General features: G+C 39.9%; 1 protein-coding gene across 4 annotated transcripts in view; it reads right to left on the minus strand.

Moving 5' to 3' along the window:
* Nucleotides 1-3: 3 nt before the first annotated feature.
* The window catches only part of LOC115782897 (solute carrier family 41 member 3-like), a 33,828-nt gene continuing 18,349 nt past the window's right edge, over nucleotides 4-15,482 (minus strand). For all 4 annotated transcript variants that reach the window (XM_030733397.1, XM_030733396.1, XM_030733398.1 and 1 more), the window contains 6 exons: nucleotides 15,000-15,146; nucleotides 14,073-14,217; nucleotides 10,391-10,470; nucleotides 5,977-6,111; nucleotides 5,117-5,265; nucleotides 4-3,604 (listed from right to left, as the gene is read on the minus strand). In XM_030733397.1, coding sequence (XP_030589257.1) covers nucleotides 3,431-3,604; nucleotides 5,117-5,265; nucleotides 5,977-6,111; nucleotides 10,391-10,470; nucleotides 14,073-14,217; nucleotides 15,000-15,146 — 830 coding nt within the window. In that variant the 3' untranslated portion in view covers nucleotides 4-3,430. The remainder of the gene's footprint in view (nucleotides 3,605-5,116; nucleotides 5,266-5,976; nucleotides 6,112-10,390; nucleotides 10,471-14,072; nucleotides 14,218-14,999; nucleotides 15,147-15,482) is intronic.

A 15,482-nucleotide genomic window follows, 5' to 3' on the forward strand; every position in this document is an offset into this window, starting at 1 on the left:
ACATTATCACTCTGTCGGTTTTTATTAAAATAGAACTGTCCACGGCCACAAAAACACATTAACACTCACCAAACATTTTTGATTTCATAAACCAGACACCTAAGACAACACAATGTAGGTATGGAAGTTCAGGTGACAGTGAACACAGCAAAACTAGAAAACAAAGGCATTTTAAAAAGGCCCTAAAGTCATAATGTGGCAGTGTCAACATTGATGTACAGTACAAGATTTGACCAACACAAAGCAAAAGAGAAGGGACCACGGCAACATTTAAATACAGGTTCTTTTTTTTAACATTAAGATGGTTTTAGTTACAACACAGTTGACATTAATTTTGATTTCAAGGCAACTTCAGACTACTAATAAAACACAGTGCAAGTTTGCAGTCATGTTCTTTTTTTTTCATCTCTCCATGATATCCAACAGGGCTGGATGATACACTATATTTGGGGGGATTGGGATAAAATTGAGGTTTGCTTTCTTGTGAAGAGCTACATGAAAACACTTAATACCACTCAAAATTTAAAGCCACTGCTCAACTTAGCAGTTAGCCAAGTTGAGCTATTAGGCTAGCAGGCATTACTTTAGCAGTTAGTTGTGTTCGGTTACAGTGTTTAAGCTATAGCTAGCAGGCCTTATTCACACAAGCTTGGAGACCCGTTGGCGACTTCCTAACAACCTCTATTTCCGGATAGCGTCATATGTCCCAGTTTCATTACTGCTTGATGAATAGTTTGCAGACAAATCGGCATCTTCCATACAAACTGCTGGAGAGTGTTGCAATCTGCTAGTGACCAAATCAGCAGCAAACCTCAATGCAGCCAATTTCACGCTAGTGACTACCAGCAACCTCCAGAAATTACTCACCAACTAGTCATACAACACACACTGGCGGTCACTGACTGATCTCTAGGCCGGTGTGAACAGGGCTGCCAACAACCATCCACAAACAGTTGGGAAATATACATCTTTCTCTCAGTACTGGTGGGTGCCAGATGGTTGCAGACTGGTCTCTATGCCTGTGTAACTATGCTTATTTTAGTGGTAAGCTAAACAGTTATTATTGCTCTAATTTGCTTTAATTAGCAAGTGCTATCTTGCCTCAGTCAGCTGAATATTTAGCTTGTGCTATTTTACAGTTTGAGCTATAGCTATTAGGTGTTAGGTTATGTTAGTCGCAAGCTAGATAGTGTTGCTCTATTTAAAGTTCATATCACAGCGATTAGCTCTTAGGCTTGCCTTTGCAACAGCTGAATAGTTAGCTTGTTCCATTTTACAGTCTACCCTATAGCTTAGCATTTATCTGAGATAAAAGGCAGCATTGTGAATGGGGTATTGGTGTATTGGTGCAAATATTTCTAAAACTACTAAATTAAATGTTCAAGTAATGCTTCCATGTTTTTACCTGTGATTGCAATTTTTTCACCATTTGGTGCAGTAGTCTGCAAGTATGCGAGGGTCCTCTTTGGGTCAGAGAAAATTCTGTAGTCAGTCACAATAATGTCAGTAACAAATTTCATGAAATGGTAATATTCACATTTATTGTTATGTGAATGTGTGATTAGTTAATGACAGATTTTAAGTCGTATCATCCAGCCCCTCACCAACTCTGGCTAAGACAGACCTGTGTGCTGGTACAACACAACCTTATCTGTGGTCTAAATCTCACAGTATCACAAATAATACACTGATCTCAGACGACTAAACTGGGATTCAAGTAGTACACGTCTACAGAATAGTTCTTTTCTATGTAGTGCTGAACAGTGTTACAATAAAAGCTTTTAGCAAAGAACTATTAACACTGCAGTACCTCATGTAAATAGTCATTCAGAAGACGGGTTGTTTTGAGGCATACTCAAAAAAAAAAGAAACACATTTCAGTGTTATTTTGAGATATGTAAACTCAAAGACTTACAACAGGTATGATGACAAGAAAACAGGGTCTAGGCCAGTCTGTTTTAGTCACCCAAATATTTTTGACGTTTTATATCCTTTGTGTTTTACTGTGAATTAAAATATGCAAAGTTTGAATATGAAGAATATGATGACTTTAAATGTAACATGAATTAAAAGGGATTCTGTGAATTCAGGCTGAATGTGACACCAGTTACACACAAAATTGTCCCAGAGGGGCTTAACCGTGTCCACGAGAGTGGAATATTTCTTAAGTCTACTATCCTGGGATTTGAAGACAAGACAAAGAAAATCAAGGAAATCAAGACAGACTGACCAAGAACTGGAGTTGAAGGAGAGTTTTGGATTTGGTCAGAAACTGAGCTTAAAAATGATTTAGAAGTCAAATTTGTGCAAAGACTTACCGTTACTGACTTTCTGGTTGAAGACACACAAAATGTGCATGTACATATGCAGTCACTGCAGTAATGATGAGGTTTTATGGTTCTGAAAAACATCATAATGAATAGTAAGGCTTTGTTGACCCTCCATTAAAGGGACTGTTAATATCAAGTAGTGAGAGAATTCCCGAAGCAGCTCCACAAATCTTCTGCATCAGTTTGCTTTTTTTTTTTTTTTTTTAAATTATGTGGCAGCACAAAGTTCACAAGTATCAATAAAATATTTCAGAATACTTTCTGAATATTGAGACGGTGACACAGGTGGTGAAAGGTGTGCACACATTTTCAGGCCTCTGTGTTTAGGAACAGAGTGCTCAGCATTGTGAACACAAACATTTATAGATGTCAAACATTTAATGTTACCTCTGTCTATCCATCTGTCTGAGTATCGCAAAAAATATGAATCAGCAGAAAGACTTATGAAAATGTCCATTTTAGTTATTAGAGTCCTTGTAAAGTACATTCTGTGGATTATGATGATAGGACGGTTATCATGAGAATATAAAACATTACCCGTGTATTTTATATTCCAGTTAGTGTGCGACATATATATCACCCTCTATAGCCTCCAATATTAATGCATAGTGCAGCACACCCAAACGCGGGCTCCTTTAAGTCTATTTGTTCTAGCCATTAGTTAAATAAATTAGTCGTCATGTTGCTTTGCCACTGTGATAAGTTGCTACATATTCTACACAGGGTAACCACACACGGACCAAACTCCAATTAGCAGGAAAATTAAACAGAAAAAAGAGGAATGACTGTAAACATAAATTCAAAATAATGTAGTACATGATCTGAAGGACAGAATTTGATTGGTTGCTAAATTTTAAATGGATGTGTCCAAGCAGAAAAACCTACACCCAGATGGATGGGTGGGTGGAAATAGGTGGGTGCGGGTGTCACCACTGCTGTACCTCCATCAGTGTAAAGGTTTGAATTTGTGACAAAGACGGATTGCTCAGGCGCGGTGGGAAAGATCCAAAAATGCTTTATTGTCCAATCAAAAGCATTTTTGTTAATGCAGCAAAATTGGTGTAATGAAAGTTCAGTGGTTTATGAAAAAAAAAATAAAATTATAGACCCAGGCTCTGAACCAGTGACACGCAGCGGAAACAGAGAGCCAGGAAGCCGGTGCCTAACAGGTCCCCCAGGGCAGTTAAGTATGGGATGGAGAAGTTATCAGGGTCCAGACTCTGTCGCCACATCAAACGGACAATTAGGTCAGCAACATAAAGGAGGATGGCCACCTGGAGAGAGAGAAGACAAATAGGCTGTGAGCATCCAAACAAAGTGACTACAGGGATGCACAACTGGACTATATGCAAAGTTAGCTAATGGTTAAAAGAGTAGCTCACAGTAGTGGACACATAATCCAGAAGCTGAATTGTTAGCTAAAGGTAATAGGTATGCTGTTAAAATAGTTAATGGTTAACAAAATATGGTTGAAATAGCACCTAAAAGTAATTGGGAAATATCAGTGAAAAATAACAAGCAAACAGTTTAAATAAACAACCTCACTCCAAAGTAGTAGACAAATTGTTGAGATTAATCAAAGGTAACGGGCACATTGTTGAATTAATAATAATAATAATAAGTAACAGTGATTTAAATATTAACTGTTAGCTCAAACTGTTGGACAAATAAAATAGCATCAAATAATTACCAAATAGATGACACTGTTAAATGTACTGCATCAATTGTTGAATAAACAGTTATTGGAACAGCAGCTAGTTTGAAGTTGTTAGGGGTAATAAATAAGTGGCTAAAACAGCTAAAAATAACAGGAACTTGAGAAAAGTTTATCTCAGGTGCTGCCCACTTCCCGTTGCCAATGGTTATTCCGCCTGTAGTTGTTTGAAGTCGCGGAATTTCATTTTCTCTGGTCACCCGTTCGCGTCCGGTGTGGATGCAGCTCGTGACATAAGTTTTACGGCGAATGGTCTCTGCTTGTGGTGTTTGTGGTGCACTTTTTTAAGTTTAACCGCCACTCGGTGGTTAGTTAGCGACTGTGTGCAGATAAGTATCTTCAGTGTAAACTATGGGTGACCACAGCAGTCTGCGAGGGACAAAGCAATCACTAGGATGTTTTTGGTGCAGCACCCTCTGATTTACCCCAAGCAACAGCCTACAAACAGTGGACAAATGCTTGGAAAAATGGTTAGAATGCATACCTAAAAGTGATGGTTAAATGATTACACGGTTTAAATGGACTGCTTAAAGCATTAAATTATCAGACGAAATCAGAGATCAACTGATAGCCTCCTGTGGGTCTTCCAAGAAAGGAAGGCAACTTTTGGGCAGTTAGGAAATCTGACACCTTCATGAACCTCCAAGAGATTACTGAGAGTGGCAGTCATTGACTTGGTACCAAAGGACAGAAAATCTAATTCTGTTCTGTTCTGATTTTCCAAACACACAGCAGCTGAGATGATGTTGTGCCAGGGATTGCGGTGTACTTTCTGCTCTGTCCTGGAACAAATCTTCATCCCAGCAAGCTGCTGAAGCACACACACCTGGTATGGGTCATTTCACACTTAGGTAAGAGGTGGTTGTGGCCATTTTGATCAGACTGTACAAATTCTAAGTCTATAATGTACCTTCTGATGACTGGTTTTCACAGTCTGTATCAAACTGTCATGGGAAAATTAAGGGTCAGCTGAGGGCTAACGAGTTCATGAGAAACCCCTCAGTGTTAGCTGCCGACAACAGGAAACTCTTAATTGATTTCTTACAGTGAACATGGGGCTGAATCAGTGTACCTGTAGCAGAGCAGCACACAGGTAGCAGACAGTGAAGGCTATGGTGATAGGAGCCTCCTCTCCCTGTAGCAGAGAGATGGCGTAAAGGAAGACCAGGTGACCGGGTATAACCAGCATCAGCAGCACCCGTGCTGACTTCGAGTTGACCCCTGGGAGACAGAAAATGGTGCCGTTGGTTATCAAATACACCATGCACAGCTCTTTATTACTAATGTTTTGGCTCCAGCTGAGGTATTTCTAGTCTATCTTAATGACAAATCTTCCTCTAACTTGATATGAGCACAAAAACAACAATCAGTAATCTGCATTATTTTACTTTTTGTCCACTTGGGGGCAGAAAAAGAAGCTGAGACCACCACATGGTTGGTACCACCACCTCTTACAGTTGTTTCAGCTAACTGGACATCAACAGCTGACTTTTTACACATTCTGCAGACTCTGATTAACATTAGCAAAATTAGAAGTCTTTTCTTTCCAGTGTAGCGCATCAAGTCTAACATTCGCTCTCCTTTCAGCTCTTCTCACCAGCTAGCTGTTTGCTGTTCGGTTAGCCACGCTGTTTTTGGCTAAAAATGACGACGATGTTGACGGTGAGACACAAAGTTAAAAACAATGAGCTGAAATCACTGTGTGAACTGCAGAGATAGCGATCACTTTCTGTTGGTTTGTAACTGCAAATGGACATTTTCACAATGTTTATGGTCACTTGATCCATCATTTATATGTAAATATTAACTAGAGCAGTTTTAAATGTGGAGTAGAATGTGTGTTTTTACCGACGCCTGTTAGGAAGTTCAAATTTAGCTCCCTTAAATATTTTCGATTTGAGGTTCATAGCTTTCACAGCATGGCAGTGTTACCTGAGGAGAAGAAGGTGATGCAGGGATTGGGCCAGTGCTGCCTCATCTTGTAGGGTAGCACCCCTGGGATGCTCCAGAAGTGCAGGTAGGTCGAGATCCTGCTGGCCTGGATGGCTACCAAGTTGCCACCCACTCCTATGCACAGAGAGACAACAGAGGACAGACCAGCTGAGTGAAAGACTATAGAAATGACTACTTTAAACAAGCCACTGCAAATGTCTGACAAAGCTGCTATTCATTTTGTATCATCGTAATCAGCTGAAACACAAAGTTCTTTCCCACAAGGAACAGTAAATAGAGCTTTAGTGAAGCTTAATCTCATTTATAATCGCCTGCAGACACATTAGGCAAAGTAATGACACACTCTTGGCACAGCTGTGATCCGGACAGGGTTTACAGCGAGCTCACAGACCAAAGTGTAGCTAAATCCTGACCATTCGAGTCACAGTAACTGAAAAATAAGAGCGATGAAAAAAAAAAACAAAGAAAACAAAGAAAAAAAACCCCTCCACATTAAACATCAGAAAGTGTGGAGGGCAGCTGCACATGCATATGGAACGCCATAAGGCTGCAACACCAAAATGTGACTCTGGCTGCAAAAATCATTATGTGTCAGATTCAGATTCTGGCATAGAAATTGTTTCTGACTGAATCTGTGTCAATATTGGTTGAGCCCGAGCTGTTTGATGAGCCATTTTCTGATTTCTAATGTGCTCCAGATGGGTTAAACAATAGAAGCAAAGATAAGAGTTTTTCCTTTCTGGCTGAAATGAGCCGCATTTCGACTGAATCCAAAACAACTTTTCCAGATCCCGCCGCTTTTCACACTCCATTTTCATCTGGAGCTGACAGTTACTAACTCAGTTATACCAAACACCTTTCCTAGTACTTAGCCCCACAAAAAAAAAGGCACAGATGCCATCAGCATGGAAGAGACTCGGGGGAACTCTGAGGAAAACAAAATACTGATTATATTTATAAGCCGGTGATGGCGAATAGGAAATTTAAACCAGACTGGAAATTTAGAATTTATCAGTGTGGCACAAAGAGAAATGGAAGATTATGAAACAACAGGAAGATGAGTAGAAACAAAATGAGAAGCAGTGACAGGGAGGATCGGTGGTTATTCAAGGTCCTGTGAGTTGTGCCAGCACAGCGGGTGTGCATCATTAGTGGTTTACGTCGACTTCTCTCCTATACTCAGCGGGTCTCTGCACGCATCACCTCACAGCCAAACCACTCAGCCTGAAGGCTGCCACTTTCTTTGCCTCCACTTCTCTGTGTTGCGGTGCATTTTTCATTATTACACAAATTAGAGACACATTAGAAAATAAAGATCAGCTCTCTATGTGCACAGAGTAACTACAAACATTCAGACATTTTTTTTAACCTCCGTTTAGCTTTCACAGCAAATCACTAACAGTGATGATTGCTCTGCTCTCACTGCCATTTCTGTGGTATAGACTGCACTAGTGCATCAATGAGTTTGAGAAAATTACTATTCAAACAGTATAAATGCCATGTATCGCTCGCTCTCGTGTAATACACACAGCCACAATCATGGGGAAGACTGTTGACTTGACGGTTTTCCACATGACGTTCGTTCACATCCTCCAGGAGGATGGAGGACGTGGAGGAGCGTGGCGGGTGGAGGGTGAGCCACCTGCCCACATGGACAAAACTGCTAGTAGATGGTTTGCTGACCATGTTATTACTGTGTGCAGCTGTCCAGCTAACTCACCTGAGCCGAACCCTACAAAGAATCTCTACGAGGAACATCAAGGCCAAAGTACAGATGAGCTGAAGGCCGCTATAAAAATGGGATTCGATAACACCCCAGCAGTTCCACGAGCTGATGCCTTCATGCCACGCTGCATTAAAAGAGCCCCAACCATGTATTAAGTGTATAAATGAACAGGCGTTTCAAAAGCTGGACATTTCTATAAGGTAAATCATTTTTTGATTGATCTAACAAAATGAAGATACTGGAGTTCTGTTTTTTATTCTGTTTTTTAAAAGCCATAATCATCAAAATGAAAAGAAAACTAGAAAAAAAAATGTGTGTCCTTCACCTGTAAAACAGTCCTGTTTTCGGGGTTGTCTCATTGTTGCCCCTCTGGTGCACCTGTTGTTAATTTCATTAACACCAAAGTAGCTGAAACTGATTAACAACCCCCTCCGATACTGAACAGACCAGATCAATATCCCACAAGTTTAACTGACTTGATGCTAAACTCTGATTAAAAAAATGTTCCTTATTCTTTTGAGCAGTATATTTCACTTTACATGCACCGAATACAGAATATATAAAGAATTTAGCTTTTTGAATTAAATAATGAAAAAACAAACAAACAACTTTTTCAATATTTTTTTTAGATGAGCTGATATACAGAATATACGGGTGTACCCATCATGACGTCGCTCATTTTATGCCTCGATGTCAGCGTTCTGCCTCCATGGTTGTTTTCTGCAGCCAGAAGTGACCATATTTGGAGGCTGGAGTGCTAAGCTATGAGCTAATACTGGCTTCGACTCTAGCTCTTTATAGAGGCTAAAAATGTTTTTTTGTACTAGACTTTAAATATGCTTCAAGTGGCCACTAGATGAACTGCAGTTTTTAGCACATCTTTATTAGCTTAGATTATTTATTTATTTTAACCCCAGAGGTTGATGCTTGACTTACTGGCACCGTATTATTACCTGCTTAAATGGTATTAAGACTTTAAGTTCTGTATAATTAAGGGTGTGGCTGATTTATGTCACAGGTGGGTGCAGAAAGCAGGCAGTTATAGCTACTAGTTTTTCGCTACGAGTTCCCAAGTGGTTAGCTGATGACATGCAGTTTTTTTTCTAAATATGAAAAAAATGAAACAAGAAAGCAACAGCCTGGAAACCAAAGTTCAGGCTTTAACGCAGAAGTCCATAAACCAATAGGTGATGTCATGGTGGCTGGGCCCATTTTTTAGCTACAGTCTATAATTTAGAACCAATTGGCTGTTCAGCTTTCATTAGTTGGTCAAATGTGTGAGAAGTTGGATTTATTCTTCATTGTTTCCATTTTCAATCAACAAATATTGCATTTCATTGATTACAAGGAGAACTCTGATAAAGCAAAATGCAGCTTTCCCTATTGAGACCAGAAAAATGGAGTTTCCAAAAGATGCACGAAAGCCGTCTGATGCCTTTACATCATGGCTCTGGAGCATCAGGAAAAAGCTGGTAGTACTCAAAATGTTCCAGTGGTTTTAAGGCTTCATTTCCAGGGCATTTTGGCCGTTCTTCAGGTTTTAGCCCATTAACTTCAAACCATGTATACTTTAACATTAGAGCTGAACATTTTCCGAAGCATTGCATATGATTTTTGACAGGTTTCCCACCAGCAGCTGGTTTCAGTTCATTTCACAATGCCAAATCAAATCCATGTGAAAAGAAAAAGAAAAACTGATTATTTGAGAGGAGGTCATCATGCACGGTAATTTAGACTGTTCCAAATGTCCCCCCTCCCATCCTGTTGGTATTGCATAACATGTTCTCAGTGCATTGGTGCTGAATATAAACAACATTGTTGCCAAATTCTGAATCTTACTTGAGTAAGTTCTTATCCTGCTTCTTGTATTGAGACAAGATTTTAATATTGTCAGAAAAATGGCTTTAGCTTTTAAATTAAAAAAGGATTTTGTAGGGAAAATCATCGATATCCAGCCACACTGGATGGGCCACGCTCCAAAGATTAACAATCAGTTTCTCAACAGGGTACTTAAAAAAAAATTAAAAAGTTTATATATATATATACATTATATTATCTGTAACTCTTTTCTTTTGCATTTATTTTCTGGGTTTCAGTTTTTTTTCTCTAACAACACAACTAGTTACTGCAGTGCTTTACAGCCTACAGAGTTTCCAGCTTCCTGGCAGGAAATCAATAAAAGAAATCCTTTGATCAAGTCTAAGTATGCAGATGAGGATTTTAGATGCACTCAACCAAATCCCGGTGAACTCAGAAATATTACAATTGTGCCTTGAGAGGTGCACTGTGCTGTTAAATCAGTTTTTAATGTGATGCTCAAACTCATGCATGAAGAACACAAGGAGCAGGCTGAAGTGTATCTGACTCAAAGGAATGTTTGTAGTTAAGAACATGCCATCTAACCACCAGATAAATAAAATTAAATAAATAAAAGCTTACTTATTGGCTTATTTTAAGCTTAAGATTGATTTTTAAAGGAGCACTTTATTCAATTCCATTAATATTACATGTATCTCAGATATTGTCTTCCCACATCCTGCCTCAGCTCTTTACCTTACTTAACCTTGAGTTAAGTAACAGTGCAATAAACTACTGTTCAGACATTTGTACAGAAATGTTCAGGTGATTATTACACGTGGCACCATTTAGTTTTAGAGACCTGCTTACCATTAATGACAGGAGTAAAGATAGCCATGCCCTCGAAGTTGGGATCACTCACTGTCTTGTCCAGTATAAGGCCTCCAAAGCTGGAAGTCACAAACACAAAGGCAATTGCAACATAGCAAAACAATATATACTCATTTGCTGTATATACAGTGCTGTGATAAAGTTATTTGCCCCCTTCCTGATTTCTTAGTTTGTTGTGTATTTGTCACACTTAAATGTTTCAGATCGTCAAACAAATTTTAATATTAGTCAAAAGTAACCAGAGTAAATACAAAATACAGTTTTTAAATAATGATTTCATTTATTAAGGGAGGGGAAAAAGTCGTCCAAACCTACCTGGCCCTGTGTGAAAGAGTAATTGCCCCTAAACCTACAGTAATAACTTTATGTGCCACCCTTGGCAGCAAGAACTGCAATCAAGCGTTTGCCATAACTGGCAGTGAGTCTTTCCCATCGTTGTGGAGAAATTCTGGCCCACTCTTTTTTGCAGAATTGTTTTAATTCAGCTGCATTGGAGGGTTTTCCAGCATGAATGGCCTGTTTATGGTCATACCAAAGCATCTGAATAGGAGTCTACACTTTGACTAGGCCACTCCAAAATCTTACATTTGTTTTACATGAGCCATTCAGAGGTGGACTTGCTGGTGTGTTTCACATAATTTTTTTCCAGCATAACCTGAGTGCCCTTGAGCTTCAAGGCATGAACCGATGGCCGGACATACTTCTTCAGGATTTTCTGGTAGAGAACAGAATTCCTGGTTCCGTCAATCACAGCAAGTCGTCCTGAAGCAGCAAAGCAGCCCCAGACCATCAGACTACCCCCACCGTGTTAGACTCTTTCATGAAATACTGAATTGGTTTTGTAACGGGACTCAAACCTTCCAAAAAGTTCACGTTTTGTCTCGTCAGTCCACAGAACATTTCTCCAAAAGTCTTGGGGATCATCAAGATGCTTCTGTAACGGTCCTGGGCCGGTGGCCCAGTGTTTAATGTTCTTTTGGTTACGTTTTTGTTATATCGCTGATTGTGGTTATTAGTTTTCTTATAGTAAAGATTCTCAGTTTGTTATAGTTTTGAGTTTAGCATAGTTATTGTATCCCTTCTTGTCTTCCCACGTCTTGGTGTTCCAGTGTCCGTTTGTCTCTGGTCTCTTATCTATTCTATTCCTCGTGTTATGTTTGGTCTGCGTTTGTTTTCCCTGTGCTTTGTGTTTGGTTTTGCTTCCTCTGTTTAGTCAGATTCTGTTCACCTGTGCCCTGTGTTCCCCAGCTGTTTCCTTTCTCCCGAATCACCTCCTGTGTGTATTTAAGCCTCAGTGTTTTTCTGTTGCTTATCGCGTCCTCCCTCATGGAGGTGTGGATTTTGGTCCAGTTTTCCTGTCTGCCTGTTGGTTTAAGTTTTGTTGTAAGTGCTGTGCCTCTGTGTGTATCAGAAATAAAGCCACTATCTAAACTCAGTTTGCCTTCAGAGTCCTGCATTTGGGTCCACTCTGCCTGCCACACCGCTCACACGACAGTTTTTTGGCGAATGTGAGACGAGCTTTCGTTTTCTCCTTGCAACTCTCCCATGAATGCCATTTTTGCCCAGTCTCTTTCTTATTGTTGAATCATGAACTCTGACCTTAACTGAGGCCTGCAGTTCTTTACATGCTGTTCTGGGTTCTTTTGTGACCTCCTGGATGAGCTGTTGATGCGCTCTTGGAGTAACTTTGGTAGGTCGACCACTCCTGGGAAGCTTCACCACTGTTCCAGGTTTTCTCCATTTGTGGAGAACAGCTCTCACTGTGGTTCACTGGAGACCCAAAGCCTCAGAAATGACTTTGTAACCTTTTCCAGACTGATAGATGTCAATGAGTGTGTTACTTTTTGAGATCTTTTAGCCTGCTTCACTTTATCAGACAGGTTCTATTTAAGTGATGTCTTGATTCAGCAGGTCTGGCAGTAATTAGGCCTGTATGTGGCTAATGAAACTGAACTCAGCTTTCAAAAAAATTGGTTAATCACAGTTAATTCATGATGTAAGAAAAGGGGGCAATTACTTTTTTTCACATAGGGCCAGGCAAGTTTGGTAAATTTTTTGGTAACATTTTCACAGCACTGCACATACTAACATTTGTCCTCGGAAAAAAGAGACAGCAGAGGACAAGAAAAACAAAAGACAAAGTGAAGCATGCAACTAGAAAATAGTCTAAAAAAGTCACAGAAGAAAAGAGCACCAATCAGACAGAGTCACTGAATCAGAACAGAATACAGTGAAAATGGATTAGCTGCAATATTGCACGGTAGATAATCGATCAGGTTAGTCCAGAATCCTTTTTTACAACAACGAATATACAACAGTGACGTGTCTTACTAGCCATTAATGATTCCTATAACTTGCTAAAAAATTCTGTTTACATTCTGAGTTACCCACCAAAATACAACACAATGCATGCTACATGTCATGATTTCTATCCTATGCAAAGCCAAATATCATATGGTTAAAACTCTGTGCAGACCTGTGAAAAACTAAGCACAACCCATGATTCAAGAACCACCTTTGGCAGCATACCATCATTAAAATGGGTTGAGGTCAGGACTTTGACTGGACCATTGCAGCACCTTTGATTCTTTCCTTTTTCAGACATTCTGTTAAATATTTGCTGCTATGCTTTTCATTTTCCTGCTGCATGACTCAATTTCAGCTGAGCCTCAGCTGTCAGAAAGCTGGCCTCACATTTGACTCTAGAATACTTTTGTATAGATAGGCATTCACGCTCAATTCAATGACTGCAAGGTACCCAGGTCCTGTGGCTACAAAACAAGCTCAAATCATCACCCCTCCACCGCTGTGCGGTGGTTTGAGGTGTTTGTGCTGATATGCTGTGTTTGGCTTTTGCCATACATGGCACTGTGCATTATGGCCAAACATCTCTACTTTGGTCTCATCTGTCCAAACGACATTGTTCCAGAAGTCTTGTAGTTTGCTCAAATGCAATTTTACAAGCATAGGTCATGCTGCCATGTTCTTTTTAGAGAGAAGAGGCTTTCTCCTGACAACCCTTCCAAATCCACCGTACTTGTTCAGCCTGTTTCTAATTGTAGTATCATGAACTTTAACACCTAACATGCTAATTGAAGCCTGTAGAGTCTGAAATATTTTTTGCTGTTTCTCTGAGCATTGCACGGTCTGACCCTATTGTAGGGTCTTCACCTTACAATATAAAGGACCTTGAGGTGACTGTTTTGTTGTGATTTGGTGATTATATAAATAAAATTTAACTGAATTTAATTTAATTGAATGATGGTCTTCAAATCTGCAATTTCCTTATAGTCCTTCCCAGATTAATGGGCAGTAATAATTGCTGGTGTCTTTCCTCCTTGGCACTGTGTTAACGTACACCTGAATGCTCCAGAGCAGCAAACTTCTGCTTTTATAGAGATGGTCACACTTGCTGATGATCAATTAATCAAATACATTTGATTAACAGCACCTGACTGCTAATCACCCTCTTAGTCCTATGGAAACAATAAGTACTTGTAAGTACTCACAGAACTGCATGGAGTCCTCTGAAAACTTTCTTTTTTATGTGCCTGTACCAGTGTGTGTCTGTGCAAGAGCCATACAAAAAAAAGGAACGTAATCATATATAAAATGCTGCCTATATTATTTATTATTTTAGTCCAAGGGTTTGAGTATTTACCTGCTAATGGACATGGCCACTATTACAGGCTGCCACCCTGAGCGGAGGACCTCTCTGATCTGAGGGCTCTGCCGGGCAACCAAAACCCAGACTGGGATGAGACAGAGGAAGATGAGACACACCAGGGGCGACAGGTACCATATATCTGAGAGAGACAGAAAGACTTTATTATACTGATGATCTCCAAAGAATAAATAAAATGATATGATCAACTCCAGGCCTCGAGAGCCCCTGTCCTGCAGGTTTTAGATGTGTCTCTGCTTCAACACACCTGAGTCAAATATAGAAGTCATTAGCAGGACTCTGGAGAACTTGACTGCATACTGTGGAGGTAATTCAGCCATTTGATTCAGGTGTGTTGGATTGGGGACACATCTAAAACCTGCAGGACAGGGGTTCTCGAGGCCTGGAGTTGAAGAGCGCTGCTCTACAGTGAAGTGAATGGAAAAATCTGCCTTTTGCTGCCATCTTTTGGCAGAAACTGGAAAAAAAAATCGGTCAAATCTTTCCTCTAAAAGTCCATATGCACCAAAATGACCTATGTCAGTAATATTAAACCACTTCTTTTAAAATTAGAAATTGATTTTATTGCCGTGAATTAAATAATTAAAATAAAGACTGGCCGGTTTTGTCCTATGTTGCATTGGTAACAAATCCTTCAGAAAAATTCTGGATCCAGATCTGGACAGACTCCAAAATTCACTTCTGAGCCAAACCAACCCCAGCTCTGGCAAAAATATTAATGGAAATCTGTCCATAACTTTCTGATTTAAAAAAAAAAGGCAAACCGAACCAATCACGTGACCTTTTTGGCAGAGTTAAAAAAAAAAAAATCCTCAAACCACTTTGGTGAAACCCAACAAGCTCAAGGTCAGAAGGTTGCTACTGATACTCAAGCGCCAGAGCTTATCTCGGCTCTTTCCTCACCTATATATTCATAGAGCGTGCTGCTGACCCCAGCCAGCAGGGACAGGGTGATCAAATCCCCCAGACTCGCGGCAATGGGGGTGGCCACATTGTCAGGGTTGATTCCCACTTTCCTGGAGCCGATGATCACTCCGATCATCACCAGGCCTGCACATCCGAGTGAGAAAGCACAGAAACAGAAAAGAGGATGTTGTCACTTTCAATCAAGATAATGGAAAAGTACAGCCGTAGACAGAAGGAGCAAATCTAGCTTCTTCTGTGAGAAAGCTTTCATCATGTTTGTGAAACAACATCATGCTCATGGAAGCTTTTAGCCAGAATTTGCTAGTTTTTCTATATCAATAAAGACAACTGTCAACACGCCGACCTGCCTCACAGAGTGACTGCGTTTAGAGCTCTGTGCAAAAAAAAGAGTATGATAAAAAAAAAAAATTATAGAGAAACTGAAATGACAGAGAAAAGAGAGACAGGAAAGAGGTTTCC

The sequence above is a fragment of the Archocentrus centrarchus genome, chromosome 7, assembly GCF_007364275.1.
Source record: "Archocentrus centrarchus isolate MPI-CPG fArcCen1 chromosome 7, fArcCen1, whole genome shotgun sequence".
Classification (NCBI taxonomy): Eukaryota; Metazoa; Chordata; class Actinopteri; order Cichliformes; family Cichlidae; genus Archocentrus; species Archocentrus centrarchus.